Below are 15,968 nucleotides of genomic sequence, written 5' to 3'. Positions count from 1 at the left end.
TGTATACGCACGACTTAATTTTATAATTCGCTTTGCTCTGATCCTGATAATATTTCGCGAACTGAGGAAATAATTCAGAGTAATACGGTTGGTATGAAAAATGCTAGTTATGAATGTTGTTATCGTGCAATTACAGCATCGTTTGAAATAGAATTTTAATTTTTAAATTTATTATTTGAATTATTTATCCATTTTCATTATTCATCGATGCATTTTAATGAAAACGTTCATCTTCAAAGAACAGTACAAGGTAAAGGTGAAAAGTATGTGAAATTCTGTACCATTTTTATGTATATTTTAACTTGTCACCATTCTGTTATCGTTTTAAAATTCTTATCTAGAGCTGTAAATTGTCCTTGGTTAAAATTACAAATCAAAGCATTTAGTTAAGAAAATTACCATAATTCAAATTTCCACTTAAACTCAATTTACGTGGCAAAAAAAAAAAAAGAAAGAAAAAAAAGAAGACAGCTAGCTAAAATAAACATAACATCGTACACTGTGATCACTGCAATAAAGCATAGGGATGTACGAGTAAGTTAATGAAAGGCAAGAAATTCCAATACTATTGCATGTCAGCTTCAAAATGTACCTTTCATCTTTTCTTTTTTCCTTACCGCGGTTTTATACACAAATATGTAAACGAACATACATTTACACACACACACACACGCGCGCGCGCATACATGCTCATTATATGTCCAGAAACTTTATCCGTTGTGCCGTTGGAAAGTAAATTCTCTGACTAGTCTAAATTTCATAAGGAATGCTATGTATTGTACCAAATTCATAAATTATTTAGACAGTTTATTAGAATTTACTTTTATATTTCAAAATAATTTGCATAAAAAAAATCTTATATGAAGATTTATAATGGATTTAGACTAAAAAAAATCGAATATGCATTATATATATATATATATATATATATATATATATATATATATATATATATATACATATTTCATTCAAAATATTCATCTCATGACTTTATTAACTAGCACTGTTTTTGCGTAGCCGTGTGTGAATAAATGCTATTGGTATATCTCCTAAACACGTGAGATTATAAAGTACACGTATATACCTATGGCTTAATAATAACAATAAAAATAAATAAATAAATAAATAAATAAATAAAGAATGACAAGACTTTATAAGCATATTGACATATGTATTTTTCACAGTTCTAATAAGTACAGCGAACGGTTTTTGCAGATAAGTGGATTAAATGCGGACAAATAATACAAAGTATTTAGAGGTGAAAGGGTATGAAAAAAAATTGAATGAATAAAAGAAATGAGGTTTACCATAGGTTATAAAAGCTATTTGTTGTTTATATTCCATGTTCATAGTCCTACATTCGGGTGGGAAACACACACGCACACACACACGACACATACACACAGAGACACACACAACACACACACACATCACACCACAACCACACACACACACACACTTCTGACAGATTCAGTATCAGTTATATGACGCCATAGATGCATAAGTCTAGTGAGAAACTAAGAATTACCCCTAGCTATCAGCAAACAATTCAGAATATATATATATATATATATATATATATATATATATATATATATATATATATATATATATGTGTGTGTGTGTGTGTGTGTGTGTGTGTGTGTGTGTGTGTGTGTGTGTGTGTGTGTGTGTGTGTGTGTATGTGTGTGTGTGTGTGTGTGTGTGTGTGTGTGTGTGTTTAAGAGCAAACCTCAACAAGGACATTTGAATAAGATGAAAGTACAGGCATGAATATAAATATATAAATAAATAAGTGACAAGCCATGTATTCATAAATAATTTGTCAGTGGATGCATCCGGATCCTCCAAAACCAAGTATGTATGTAAGTTCGTGCGTCAGACCCACCAGCGTATATATATATAAGGTTCAGAGGCAGGCGAGTGGTAGTAGTTGGGGGACCTTTCACTTACACGGGCTCATACCTTCCTCGGCATGCTGTGGTTCGCCAAGGTCAGCGTATTGGTGGTGGCTTGGGTGAACTCTGCAGGTGAGTCTAGGGGGTATTTGGGGGGTCTGGTGTGTGGGGGGGGGGTTTTCGTGCTAATAAGGTGATGATATGTACTCGAGGAGAGGGATGGAGGTGATTGGGGGTTGCTGTATATTCCACCGATCTGCCTTTTATTTTGGTTTTGTTTCTTAAGCAATTTCGATGTTTCCCCCCTGGCGATGTAGCGTTGCAGTGAAGTAGTAAATAGTGTTTTAGGCAAGACGAGTGATTAACAGGACTTGAATAGCGTCGAAAAAATAACGAGAAAGAATTTTGAAGATTTTAAGATTCTGTGGTCCACGTTTTTTTTTTTTTTTTTTTTTTTTTTTCGAAATAAAGATGCGTTTGATATGTTGGCGATGATTATTATTTCATAATTGCCAAGTTGGTGATAATTATTAGCAATTAATACCCTGGTGATGATAATGCTTTAATAACTGATTGGTGATAATTATCTGAAAACTGGCCGGCTGGTAATAATAATTATTTAGTGACTGATAGGTTAGTGAGCATTATTTGATAATTGAAAAGCTTATTACAAAGACGTGGTAATTAACAGTTTTGTGATGTGATACTATTTCCTGAATTAGTGATGATATTGAAATTATCTCTTGTTACTCAGACCTGCTGCATCCCAGCCAGTCACTATCAATATTCCAAGTCCATCTCTGCTAAATAAAAGGTGGGTGTGGGGAAACTTACCGGCCTTGGGTAATATAGTAATTTTAAAACTTGCTGGCTATTAAGCGGAGGTCTGATGACGTAACACTTTCGCTGTCACCCGTCCAATGCAGGAAATATTTGCTAAAAGTCAAACATTGCAATAGATATGATGAAAATACGAAAATAGGAACTATCACTTAGTTCAGTAGATACAATAATCATGTTATAATCCTAGTTATATATAAGATATAAGATATCTACACGAAATATTTAAAAAATATATATATCGTAAATAGGACAGCTAATCCATGGATCACGTGTTTTCTCTCTAGTACCATCACTTGCTCTCCGTTTGACTCTCAGGCTGTTCTGGGAGGTAATAACGTGTCTTTTATCTTTATGAATGGGTAACCTCTAGCAAAATATGTATTTCAATTGTTTAGGTGCGTTAGTAATATATCTTTTGCCTTGTAAATGGGTAACTTCTAGCACAGTATACATTTCAGTTTCTCTGTTTTAACTATATTTCCAGTTGAACTGAATATTATCGAAAACTTGGTATGGTAAAAAAGTGATGTAGATTGATGGATTAGCTGGCCTATAATCGTGATTTATCATTCCGTGTACTAGTTTAGACAAAAGAAGATGGAAAAGATTTGATTGCAGTGTGAAAAGGCTTTATTGAAGATGTTTTACTGTGTATGTGCACTGTTACAGTTGTTTTTTTATTTTCATTAATCGGTGTCGGATTTACAGTGACAAAGGAATAGATTGTTATATTTTTAAAAAATATTATTACTATCATCGTCATCACCATATCCTCGTCATCATCATATCGTCATCATCATCGTCGTCATCACCTTCACCATACGACTATTATCATAAGCATAATTTTCGCAGCCATAAACATTACCCTTATTGCTGATGTTATTATAATTTTGCAGCTATTTCCATTACTGTTATATACATTTTGGTCTCTATAGCATTATTTTTTTTATGTTATAATTATAATAATAATGATGATAATAATAATAATAATAATAATAATAATAATAATAATAATAATAATAATAATAATAATAATAATAAAAACAAGGATTATAACAATAGTAATAATATCAAAAAACAATAATTATATTAGAAATGATAATAATGATGAGAATAGGTAGATAACAATGATGATAATGGCAATACTAATAATGGAAATAATAAATAAAGTAATTAAAACTAATGATAATTATGGTGATTATAATGATGATAGTGATAATGGTAATAATAGTAATGATGCTGCTGATGATAGCAATGATAATAAAGGTAATAATGATGATATTAATTAATGATAACGATATAGCGATGTTGTAATGATAAGTATGTTATAATGTATCAAAATGATGTAAAGTAATAGTAGTGAAATAAGAAGAAATATAAAAAAAGTAATTATAAGAATAATTATAATAATCAGTGCCTTATATGTCTTACATATACTGTTATCTTTTCTATAGTATTATTCCTATACACATTATAGTTATGGTATTCAAATCATTATGATTAAATTGTTAGGCTATCAGTGCTCTATTATCATTCCAATTATTATTTTGTTTTAACAATTATCATCATTATTATGAGTAATTTTACTTTTATTTTTTATATTTACATTTGTTATTACTATTGTTATCATTTTTCATCATCACTTCCTCGTCTACAGTCATTAGGTAATTGGCTGGTTTTCTTGTTATACAAAATGCAGTGTGCGGTACTTTAACGTAAATTGCGTCGTGTTATCATTGTTACAGCATAATAATGATATATATTTTCCTTTTTTTTCAAGGTCATTTCTCCCTGTCTTAGAAATATTTACTATTTGTTATATTTAACTACTGATTTATTTTATTGTATTTTATATTTCTGATGTTCGGGATGGATAATAACCAAGTGTAAATAATAGGAAAGTATTCATATCCAAAGGTGGCCTCATACCGATTGTCCGACTAAAGTTTTTGTTAGTATCATTATTTTCAATTTATACCTTCATCTATACCACGAATCACCGATATATTCACGTTAATAATCTCTTATTGCCGTGGTATACTAGTGTGAATATAACACTTATATTAGAGACGAAAACCTAAATAAACAAAATATTTAATGAATAGAGAACAGTAATCGTTCACATTATCAACATAATAAGGTATGCGTGTTCAGAGGGACGGGGGTGGGGTGGGATGTTGGGGATGGAGGGGGGTTTTTGAACACATATACCCCACCTATGTTGTTGATAATTTGAACACCACGAGCATACAGAATGATCTGGGATGTCACGTGTCCTGTGTCCTCGCGTCTCAAGGAGAGGACATCCGCTGGTCTGACCCTGGGATGCTCGGTGTAGTTTCTCTAAAGCCTTTTCGTCTTAATTGCTCTCTTCTCTTGTCGCTTTGGATGATGGAAGTGATAATAGTAATTTTTGTTTTATAATGAGTATGATGATAATGAGAACGATATGTCGATGTTGTTAGTTATGATGGTGATGATGGTACTAGTAATGGTAAAGACGATAGTAATAATGATGTTAGTACTGATAAAAATGATAATGATAATAATCTGTAATGGTAATAATACCTTTCATACTTTCTCTACGCCTTTCACCCTCATCTCCTTCTTTTCTTCTCCCCTCTCTTTCATTTCTTTCATTGTCCATCTTTCTCTGTTGTTTCCATTCTCGTAATTTTAATTTCTTGTGTCTTCTGTATGTCTGTTTCCATCCTGTTTGTGCAGTTCCTCGTCTTCGTAACTGATATCTTCTCCTATTTTTTTTTTTTTTTCGTCATTTCATCTTTTATACGTTTTCTGTCTTTCTTCTCTTCTCTTCTCTTATCCTCTCTCTCTCATCTTCCATCTTTTATCTGCGGCTTTCGTCCTCCTCTCCCTCTCTGCTCTTATCTTCTTTATCTTTATATCCTTCATCATTCCCTCCTTCTGTTTATCTCCTCGTGTCTTTTCTCTTCTCGTATCATCTCTCACACTTTTATCTTTCATCCCTTTCTCCTCCCTTTCCTTGTTTGTCACTTCAGTCGTACTTTCAGTGAATCGAAAGTTTAAAAGAATTCGCTTGGCTGATTAATTCGTGAAGATTTTTACGTTGATCTTTGGGTATTTTATAATCTGTCATTTATGTGTTCGCTTTGTTTTGTTTTCTTTTTTACTGTGTTCATATATGTATATATGTCTGTCGGCCCCTATGGCTCAAGAGCTGATCCCAGCAGCGAGAATAGCCTCCTTCTCTGGGACTTTGCTAGGTCCCAGAAAATGAGGATCTCTGGCTCCTGGTACCAGCGCTCCAACCCGCATCGCTGGACATGGTACAGCGATACGGTACAGTGGCCAAGGAGATCGACCACATTCTTGTTAGCACGCGATGGAGGATCCTCCAGAACTGCAGGGTTTACTGGAGTGCCGAGTTCTGTGGCACCGACCATAGGCTAGTTGTGACTACCCTGCGGGTCCACTTCAAAACTCCCCGTACCTCCAGTGGCCACCCAAAGGTGTTTCACCTGGACAGACTAAGGGAGGAGTGTGCCCGTGGGTTCACTATGGCAGTCTCTGACCGATCCACAGAACTCGACAACCTGAGGACCCAGTTGCTCTGTGGGAGCTCTTCAAGCGCGTAACACTCGAAGCAGCTCAGGAGTCCATTGGCGTACGCCCGAGGGCAAGGCAGAATTCCATCTCCCTGGAGACATTAGAGGCCACTGAAGCGTGTCGCAAGGCTCGTCTGAATGGGAATCAAGTCTTGCGTCGTTCCATGGTGCGTAGGGCTCGGAGCAGTCTGGATTTACTCCTGGCAAGTCCACGATAGACCGTATACTAGCGCTTCGAGTAATTGTGGAACGCCGTCGTGAGTTTGCAAGCAACCTACATCGACCTCAAGAAGGCGTTTGATTCGGTGCATCGGGAATCGCTATGGGAGATCCTGAGACTCAGGGGAATTCCGACACAGATTATTGGCCTAACAGCAAGCCTTTATACTGGTACTGAAAGTGCTGTAAAGTGTGGTGGGGGTCTGTCGAACTTCTTCCCTGTTAATTCAGGGGTGAGGCAAAGCTGTGTCCTAGCACCAACACTTTTCAACACCTGTATGGACTGGATAATGGGCAGAGCTACGAGTCATAGTCAGTGTGGAGCAATATCAAGGTATCAGACCTTGATTTTGCCGACGATGTTGCTATCCTATCTGAGTCCTTGGAGTCACTGTTGGTGGCTCTTGATGCATTTAGCAATGAGGCGAAGCCCCTAGGCCTAGAGGTTTCCTGGACCAAGACCAAGATTCAGGACTTTGGGGGAGAGAGTTTTACATACCTTGGTAGCGTAGTCCATATCTCTGGGTTGTCAGACCAAGAAGTCAGCAGACAGATTGGTCTGGTAACAAGAGCCATGAACTCGATCAACAAGAGCGTTTGGAGATGTCGGTACCTATGCAGAAGGACCAAGTTGCGTGGCTTCAAGGCCTTGATACTGCCAGTTTTTCTCTATGGAAGCGAAACCTGGACGCTATCCAGTGTCTTGGATTCTCGCCTTGATGCCTTTTGTAACAAGTCCCTTCGCCGGATCATGGGGTACAGTTGGCAGGACCACGTGTCCAACCGGCGGTTACACCGTGAGACCTGTTACTTGCATAATCCAGGATCACCAACTCAGGCTATATGGCCACCTAGCTTGTCTCCCTGTGGACGACCCTGCCCATCAGGTTGTCTCTCTTGTGGGACAACCTAGGAGATCATGGCTTGGGCAGCTCGACGAGACCTGTCGCGAGGAATTAGAGATGGGCCGTGGGCCTGCCTGGAGACTCGCCTCGAGGGATCCTCGTGGCTGGAAGCGAAGGGTGGATGCGGCCATGCGCCCCCGTCGGCGTTAGCCCCTTGATGATGATTAGCCCCTTGATGATGATGATGATGATATATATATATATATATATATATATATATATATATATATATATATATATAATACATACATATATGTGTATATATACATACATACATATATGTGTATATATACATATATCAATTACTTATTTGCATTATTTTCAAATATATTAGTAATGTCTAAGGAATTAATATACGTAATGACTGAGATCCCATTGTCCATTGAATAATAGTTGTAAGTCGTTCTGTTTGCTAGCCTTCCTGTTAATTTATTTACTTCTGTTTATTGTCATTTTGTTTACGGGTGTTTTAATTTCTATTTCAATTTATTTACGAGTGCGTCTCCTTTCAGAATCCAACCCATATTCGCGCTACAGTCCGTGGGTTAATCCGTGGATTAGGCAGCAATCCCAGGCCCACCCTTGTGACGGGATTTCTGGGAGGAACTCGACCTGGTGAGTGCACAGGCCTCCTCCTCTTCCTCTTTCTAATGCCTCCTCCTTATCCTCCCTCTCTACTGCTATTAATATGCTATTATTCCTTTTCTTCCCTCTACATTCTCTCTTCTCCTCTTCTCCCTCCTCCCCTCTCCTCCCTCCTCCTCTCCTCTCTCTACCCCTCCTCTTCTTCCTCCTCCTCCTCCTCCCCTCCCCTCCCTCCCTCCCTCCTCCCCTCCCTCCTCCTCCTCTCTTCCTCCTCCTCCTCCCCCCTCTCCTCCTCCCTCCTCCCTCTCCCCCTCCTCTTCCTCCTCCTCCTCCTCCCTCCTCCTCCTCCTCCCCTCCTCCTCCTCCTCCTCCTCCTCCTCCTCCTCCTCCTCCTCCTCCTCCTCCTCCTCCTTCCTCCTCCTCCTGATGAGGCTGATGATAATGACGAAGATAAAGGGTTAAAATCCTAAAAAGTACCGGGATTAGTGTATTAGATTATTATCATGAATATTATGAAAATATAACGTTCCTGACAATAATAGAAATAATGACAATAAGGATAGTCACGGTAATGATGTTCGCAAAGGTGATGATAAACGGTAATGATGAAAATACTTATGATTGTGATATATCAAATTTATGATAATTTTGATAAGTCGGATAATTTTGCAAGTGTAATCCTTACTTCGGGAAATAATCTCTTTTTTTTCTTTAAAGACCTCTTTTTCGTATTATAAAGTTTATCCGGCAGTTTCATAAGATTCGCTTAAAATAATACCGATTCTTCAGTCCAACAGACCATTTCTCTAAAGTTGGAAATTCTTGTTGTAAGTTATCTACATGTGCCTAATTAAAAGGGTAAATAAAGAGGTAAATAACCTGTTTAATTCCACATATTTGTACTAGGTGAAAAATGCCTTTTATTTCACCAATGCATTCTTGCTGCAAAATGGTGCATATTTCCCGCCGCCACCCGCACGGAATTCAGAACCCGCCGTGGTACGCTTCTCCGACAGGCACGCCAAGGCGGAGACAGTGGGCGTGGTAGTTGTGGGCGGAGGCGTTTCAGGACTGACAGCTGCCAAGACGCTCATAGACAATGGCGTTAACGACGTCCTGATTCTGGAGGCTCAGGATCGCCTTGGAGGGCGAGTGCATACCTACAGAAAAGGTAAAGGTGTTGGTGTGGACGCCGATGTTGGTAATGCTTCCGTTGCGAAGGATGGGGATGTATTGTTGATATACATGTACGCGAGATGATAGTTACAGCTGTGTGCTCTTGAGTATTAGAATAAACACTGCATGGAGACTGAATTGGCAACCAACAGGGAAGAATCAACAGAAGAAAGGCATAGATTGTGCAGTTTATTATTGTTATTACCATCCCGTGACAAATGTTGCCAAAAACGGTATGAACAGAAGTGGATAAGCTCACAACACAGGCGATGTAACGGACGCATTTCGAATTTAAAGGTCGTCGAAATAACCTAAAAAGTAATTTCACTCTCAGTTATATTCACTGTTACTCACCTAACAGGAAACTAGTAAAGCCAGCACTCCTTAAATACGCACCTGGTTTGAGAATATATTGTGATTGCTCTTGATATGCTAATAGTCTCGTGAAGGTGTTTTATATAATGTAATTTTATCTAGCAGTTTAGCATGATAAAATTGTTTTGGGGACTGATTTGCGTAATCGATTTCTTTAAGCATACGGTCGATAGTCACAGTAGGAAGGGAAACTTAGACTATCAACCTAGGCCCACTTTTATGTCATAAACTCCAAGATTATCATTTCATGTTCCGCCAAAGATGAGATTCCTGTCATCCATAACGTTGTAAAATTTAGGGTCTCCGGTGCTTTATTTATCAATTAATCAAATGTTTGTGTTATTATATGTAATATATTAATCAGATATTAGTATCATTCGATTCTGGTTACTATCTATGTTTCATTTCATTAATAAAGCATTCTCTGGAGTACTTCCTGAAGGATAAACAATTATGTACCAATCTTCCAGTGTGGGCGCTCACCTATGAGAGAGAGAGGAGAGAGAGGAGAGAGAGAGAGAGAGAGAGAGAGAGAGAGAGAGAGGAGAGAGATAGTGACAGGCAGGCAGGCAGACAGACACTGTTACACAGTCTGGGTTACACAGACAAACAGACAGACAAACTGACAGACAGAAGGGAAAAGAGAGAGATAGAGAGAGGGGAAAGAGAACAAAGAGAGAGGGGGAGGGGGTAAAGGGCGAACGTACAGAGGGAGAGAGGAGGGGGGGGGGGGGAGAGAGAAGAGAGAGGAGAGAGAGGAGAGAGAGGGAGAGAGAGAGAGAGGAAGAGAGAGAGCGAGAGAGAGAGAGGGGAGAGAGAGAGAGAGGAGAGAGAGAGAAGAAGGGGAGAGGAGGAGAGAGGAGAGGAGAGAGAGAGAGAGAGAGAGAGAGAGAGAGAGAGAGAGAGAGAGAGAGAGAGAGAGAGAGAATAACGCTTAATAACGTCTTCACTTTCCCACAGAGGGCGTGGTGGTAGAGGAAGGGGCGGAGTGGATTCACGGAGGCTGGAGGAACCCCGTCTATCGCATAGCCGTGGAGATAGACGGAGTAGACACCCCCCTGCCCGACGATGCCTTCGGTTAGTCCGGTTCCGAGAATGGCACACGCACACGCACACGCACACGCACACACATACACACACACACACATACACACACACACATACACACAACACACACATACACATACATACACATACATACACATACATACACACACACACACACACACACACACACACACACACACACACACACACACACACACACACACACACACACACACACACACACACGGTTACATCATTTAGTATCTTCCTCAACACCTGCAACCTCATTTTTTAAATTTAAGCCCAAACTGCTCTACAATTAAATATAATATATATATATATATATATATATATATATATATATATATATATATATATATATATATATATATATCTGAACATGAAATATACAAGCTTAAATATCACTCCCGAAATGATAAATCTGAACAACGAGTTTTAGATCATTCTACTTGACGAATTGCTAGGTCACATCTAGGTCAGTGCAGGAAAGGTCAAGCGAGTCAGGCAAGCAAGCACTCGTACAAGATGCTATTTGGATACGACCTGTTTTTTTAGTGGTCAGTGGGAGAGGGAGAGAGAGAGAGATGGGGGGGGGGGGAGAGAGAGAGATGAGAGAGAGAGAGAGAGATGAGAGAGAGAGAGATGAGGGAGAGAGAGAGAGAGATAGAGATGAGGGAGATATATATATATATATATATATATATATATATATATATATATATATATATTATATGTATATATATATATATATATATATATAGAGAGAGAGAGAGAGAGAGATGACGGAGGGAGGAAGAGAAAGAAAAAAGAGAGGGAGAGAAAGAGAAAAAGAGAGTGAGAGAAAGAGAAAAAGAGAGAGATAGCAAGAGAAAGAGAGAGGGATAGAAAAAGAAAGAGAAGGAGAAAGAGAGAGAGGAGGGGGGATGGAGAAAGAGAGAGCGAGAGAGAGAGATTAGATAAATAAGAATAAAAACAAGAGACAGAGAGGCCCATCACTACCCTCCTGGGGTCCTGAGGCCAATTTCTGGACATCCATTTCTTCCCTGGTTTCGCGTCCAGACTGGCGGGTCGTGACGCAAGACGGCGTGGCAACTGACAAGTCACGTTATGACGTGGTGGAAAACCTGAGGGACATCTGCGAGAGGTCTGACGACGTTCTGCTGCCTTACTACGGTCTTGCTTACGGCCAATGCTTCCTCGACAAGTGAGTTCGAAGTTTACTACATAAGGCGAACGGTTAACGCGAGAGAATTCTAAATTAAGGGGCTTTATGTTCAGAGGTTCCAAATCTGTGTATATTTTCTATGTCGAATCTCGTCATTGCTAATCATTATAAAAACAATTGCTTGCTACTTGCTAGTTCCCACCCATTTGACTATATATATACCGTCCATCAAACTTACGACCAGTTAAAGCGTTATATTAATCTCGAATCAAGGGTAATTCATTCTCAAATAAGGAATTACTTGCACCATTATCAGTGTTAGTCTTGAGAACTTGGACTGTTTATGAGTCTTCCGCAGGTACCAGGATGAGTATGGCCCTGGCTATGACTCGCCGGAAGGAGAGGGTTGGCTACACTACCTCGAGCAGGTAAAAGGAGAGAGAGAGAAAAGACGAGAGGGAGAGTATATGTGTGTTTGTAAAGTGTAAAGTGCGGTGTCATTGTGGGATAGTTCACTGCATATTGGTAGCAAGGTGGTAGGGGCAATGGTCAGTGGCAGACAGGAATAAAAGACAGTTTTACAGACTACTAGGAGTATTTTGGTAAAGACACACATAAAGAGTACAATAAATACCAGTTATTTGATACATTTTTCAAACCATTGAATGATAATCATTTTCATGAGTTTGACACTTACCATTTTTCTTTTTTTATGAGGAGTCAAGATTATAATTTATACAAATACTTTACAAGAGGAGGAGAGGAAGGGAGACGAAGGAGAAAGCGAGGAAGGAAAAGGGAGAGGGAAGATGGATGGAGAAAGAGGGAATAGAGGAAAAGAGAGAGAAGGATAGCAGTAACAAACTTAGTTGATAGAAAGTGGCATTAGCGTTAGGAATAATATACAGTTTTTAAAATTCACGAAGCCAGGGCACCATACAACCAGGTCTATCGGATTTTTGTCCTTTTAACGGTTCTTGTTGCGATCTATTTTTCAGAGAGGTAGAATACAGAGGAAGTCCCACCTTTTCCCTTCATCCGAGACCATGGAAAGCAGGTCCCAATGTATAGCGCATTAGTAGTAATGTAGTGGTTTCTGGCCAGATCGTGAATGGCGAGGAAGGCACGGATAGTTGGCTGGACATCGCGGCCCGAGAGGCGGACAAGTACCCTGACCTCGGCTACGACTTCCAGTGGAAGAGTGGGTACGATACCCTATTCCAGTACTATGAGGTAAGGAAAAGCTAGAGACGGTTGATAAGCCTGTTCTCTTCTTCCCTTGCAATTCTGTGTTCCGTCTGTGAGTGTTCTCCCTCTCCCGCAGGCGAGCATTCCAGCAAGCAAAATTAAGCTGAACAGTCCCGTGTGCCGAATCCTGTGGGACGAAGGTGACGATAAGGTCCTGTTGGTGACCCAGAGTGGGGATTCCTACTTGGCTACGCACGTCATCGTCACCGCCTCCTTCGGGCACCTCAAGGAGCGACACACCAACATCTTCGAGCCGCCGTTGCCTGAATCCTTCAGTGTGCACTTCGGGGTAAGAACTTCAGTGCGGTAGTCAGATAGAGAGAACTAAACCCACTGCCACATAAGACCAAACAAAAACATTGTCTATCCAGAATTTTGATAAGCCTCCACGTTCAATAGCCAACTACTCACATTAGAGTATGAAGGCGAGGGCTTACAGTTTCCGTGGGCACTCTCATCGAATGCCCACGGAGAAGCGGGTTCGAGATACTGGGGACAGCTTGTATGCTTTTACCTGCACGTTAGACTCATCCTTATTGCAATTCCGTAACAGCATCTTGATCTGGGAGTGTCGAACAAGATCCAGCTCGGATGGACGAACCCTTGGTGGGGAAGCAAACCCCTCGACCTCGACATTGTCTGGACATCTCAGGACGTCCCTCTCGACAGGGTAAGTATTACTTGAGACGAAGACTCAAAGGTGATAAATGTAATTATATCAAACCATTTCCCAGTTCTTTAAAAATAGGCTGGTACAGATAATGTCATATTCAAAGCCAGAAGGTAAGGTGTGGAGTGGAAATGCTTACTTAAACTTTAGATCTTGGATTGTTATCATTAAAACTGTAGTAGTAGCAGTAATGGTACTATCACTGTAACTTTCGCCAGCACCGTTACCATATGAAGATCAGTGTCGTCAGTTACCCAACAGTAAAGACAGCAATGCTAATAACAACCCCACTCTCTCTCTCTCTCTCTCTCTCTCTCTCTCTCTCTCTCTCTCTATATATATATATATATATATATATATATATATATATATATATATATATATATATATCACACACACAAACAAAAACACACACATATCTCACACATTAGACTTCTTGATGTGAATGGTTCAGGTTGCGTCTATTCCAGACTGACGTTTTATTGCATTTCCGTTGCTGAAATCAGAAACTGGTCATTTTCTAAAACTCTCAGTTATGGTTGTATGACATCGTGAACGTGGCGAGCGTGCACAGTGCCCCCGACGTGCTGCAGATGTTCGTCATGGGGAAGGACTCGAAGAACATGGAAAACCTGCCTGAGGAGACCGTCCTGGAGCACGTCATGTACCTCCTGAAGAGAGTCACTCTCCAGGACATCCCACAGCCTGACTTTTTCCACAGGTGAGGCCACTCTGCAGTATTAGTCCTTACTGATGTTGGTTTAAATTGAAAATAATGTATGGAAAAGAATGCTGAAACTGAATTCATCTGACTGATAATAACCTTTGTTTAATTAATTAAGAATTTCGTTTTATTCAATTTGTTACAATGTTACTTTCTCATCATATTCTTGATATGACAACAACACAGAACGAGTTGGTACAATAATCCCTGGACTCGCGGAGCATATGAGACCTACATCACCCTCTGGGGCGACCACCAGGGGTTGAAGGGGCATGATCCCATCACAGTTCCTCTTAAGAACTCGCAGGGAAGACAGGTAATTTTTTCCACTGGGGCTTCTGTCACTAAATAATAAAGAAAAATGTCCTTCATATACCAAGACTTTTCTAATTTTTTAAAATTTCTAATATCCAAAGCCCCTTTTTTCCACATACAACTCCTTACAAAGAAAGGAAAAGGTCCCTAAATTTTTAACGCTTAAATGCCTTCCCAACCCCCACTTGCAGTAAAACGATGGAACCAAAAACTAAAACTAAAACTTAAACATAAAAGGACACTCTAAAACTGACTACATTCCAGGTCGTGATGTGGGCGGGGGAGCACACACACAGCACCCGCTACGGCACGGTCGACGGGGCGTATGACACAGGCGAGAGGGAAGGATACAGACTCCTCGATATTCTCAAACCAGGAAGGACTGCGTAAATAAATACATCTAATTACGCTTGCAGTGACTCCATTCCCTTCCCTTTCTTAAGTATGTTCTCTGCATGGCGTTCTTTCATTAACATTTATCATTTGCTGATTTTTGTCTCACAGAATTGCAATCCCGTTTTGTTAGTGGTATGAGGATGCGGATTTTCCCATTTGATTGGCATGTCTTTATTTTATACAGGACGCCTGCACTGTCATGAGTTGCCATTGCCAGGTGTTATGAATCTTAAAAGGGGTTTCGTGTCCTAGAAAATTAAAAAGGTGATCATTTTGTATTTAAATGTATAACATATATATATATATATATATATATATATATATATATATATATATATATATATATATATATATCTTTGTTTAGAAGAAAACGGAACCAGTATTTCAAACTCAATTCAAACTCGGATCTTGTAACATCATGGCAGAATACAAAAAAAAGTCAGGATAACATTTTTTCAGCAAAAGAACGTATCAGAATGAGAAATGTGTAATCTGGAAGAAAAAAAAAAGTAAAGCAATCATTAAAAATATATGTATATAATAAAATTGGAGTCGGAAATGTGTCCGTGAATTAACCTGAAAGACCATTGTACTGTTTTCCAATTAACCGGATTCAGTACTATCTCTCTATCTATCTATCTGTCTGTCTGTCTATCACTTTCTATCTCTCTCTCTCTCTCTTTACTAATATTTTTTTCTCCACTTTTGTTAATCGCAAATGAAAGAAAATGTAGAAATTAATAATTAGTACCACTCAATATTTTTCTTCATATTTATGCTTATTTGTTTATTTA

The 15,968-nt window shown here is 39.2% G+C and overlaps 1 protein-coding gene across 1 annotated transcript; it reads left to right on the top strand.

The window, feature by feature from the left end:
• The first annotated feature begins 1,925 nt into the window (after positions 1–1,925).
• On the top strand, positions 1,926–15,733 carry LOC119574677 (peroxisomal N(1)-acetyl-spermine/spermidine oxidase-like). Its single transcript, XM_037922066.1, has 12 exons — positions 1,926–2,030; positions 7,965–8,067; positions 9,054–9,208; positions 10,549–10,665; positions 11,716–11,860; positions 12,180–12,249; positions 12,926–13,054; positions 13,146–13,358; positions 13,623–13,739; positions 14,273–14,460; positions 14,650–14,779; positions 15,043–15,733. Exons 1-12 carry the CDS (start codon positions 1,976–1,978, stop codon positions 15,166–15,168), a joined length of 1,548 nt encoding a protein of 515 aa, XP_037777994.1. The 5' UTR covers positions 1,926–1,975; the 3' UTR covers positions 15,169–15,733.
• Positions 15,734–15,968: the final 235 nt, after the last annotated feature.

This window comes from Penaeus monodon, chromosome 6, assembly GCF_015228065.2.
Source record: "Penaeus monodon isolate SGIC_2016 chromosome 6, NSTDA_Pmon_1, whole genome shotgun sequence".
In the NCBI taxonomy this organism is placed as follows: Eukaryota; Metazoa; Arthropoda; class Malacostraca; order Decapoda; family Penaeidae; genus Penaeus; species Penaeus monodon.
The sequence above is the reverse complement of the archived record's forward strand: the minus strand, read 5'-3'. Positions and strand labels throughout refer to the sequence as shown.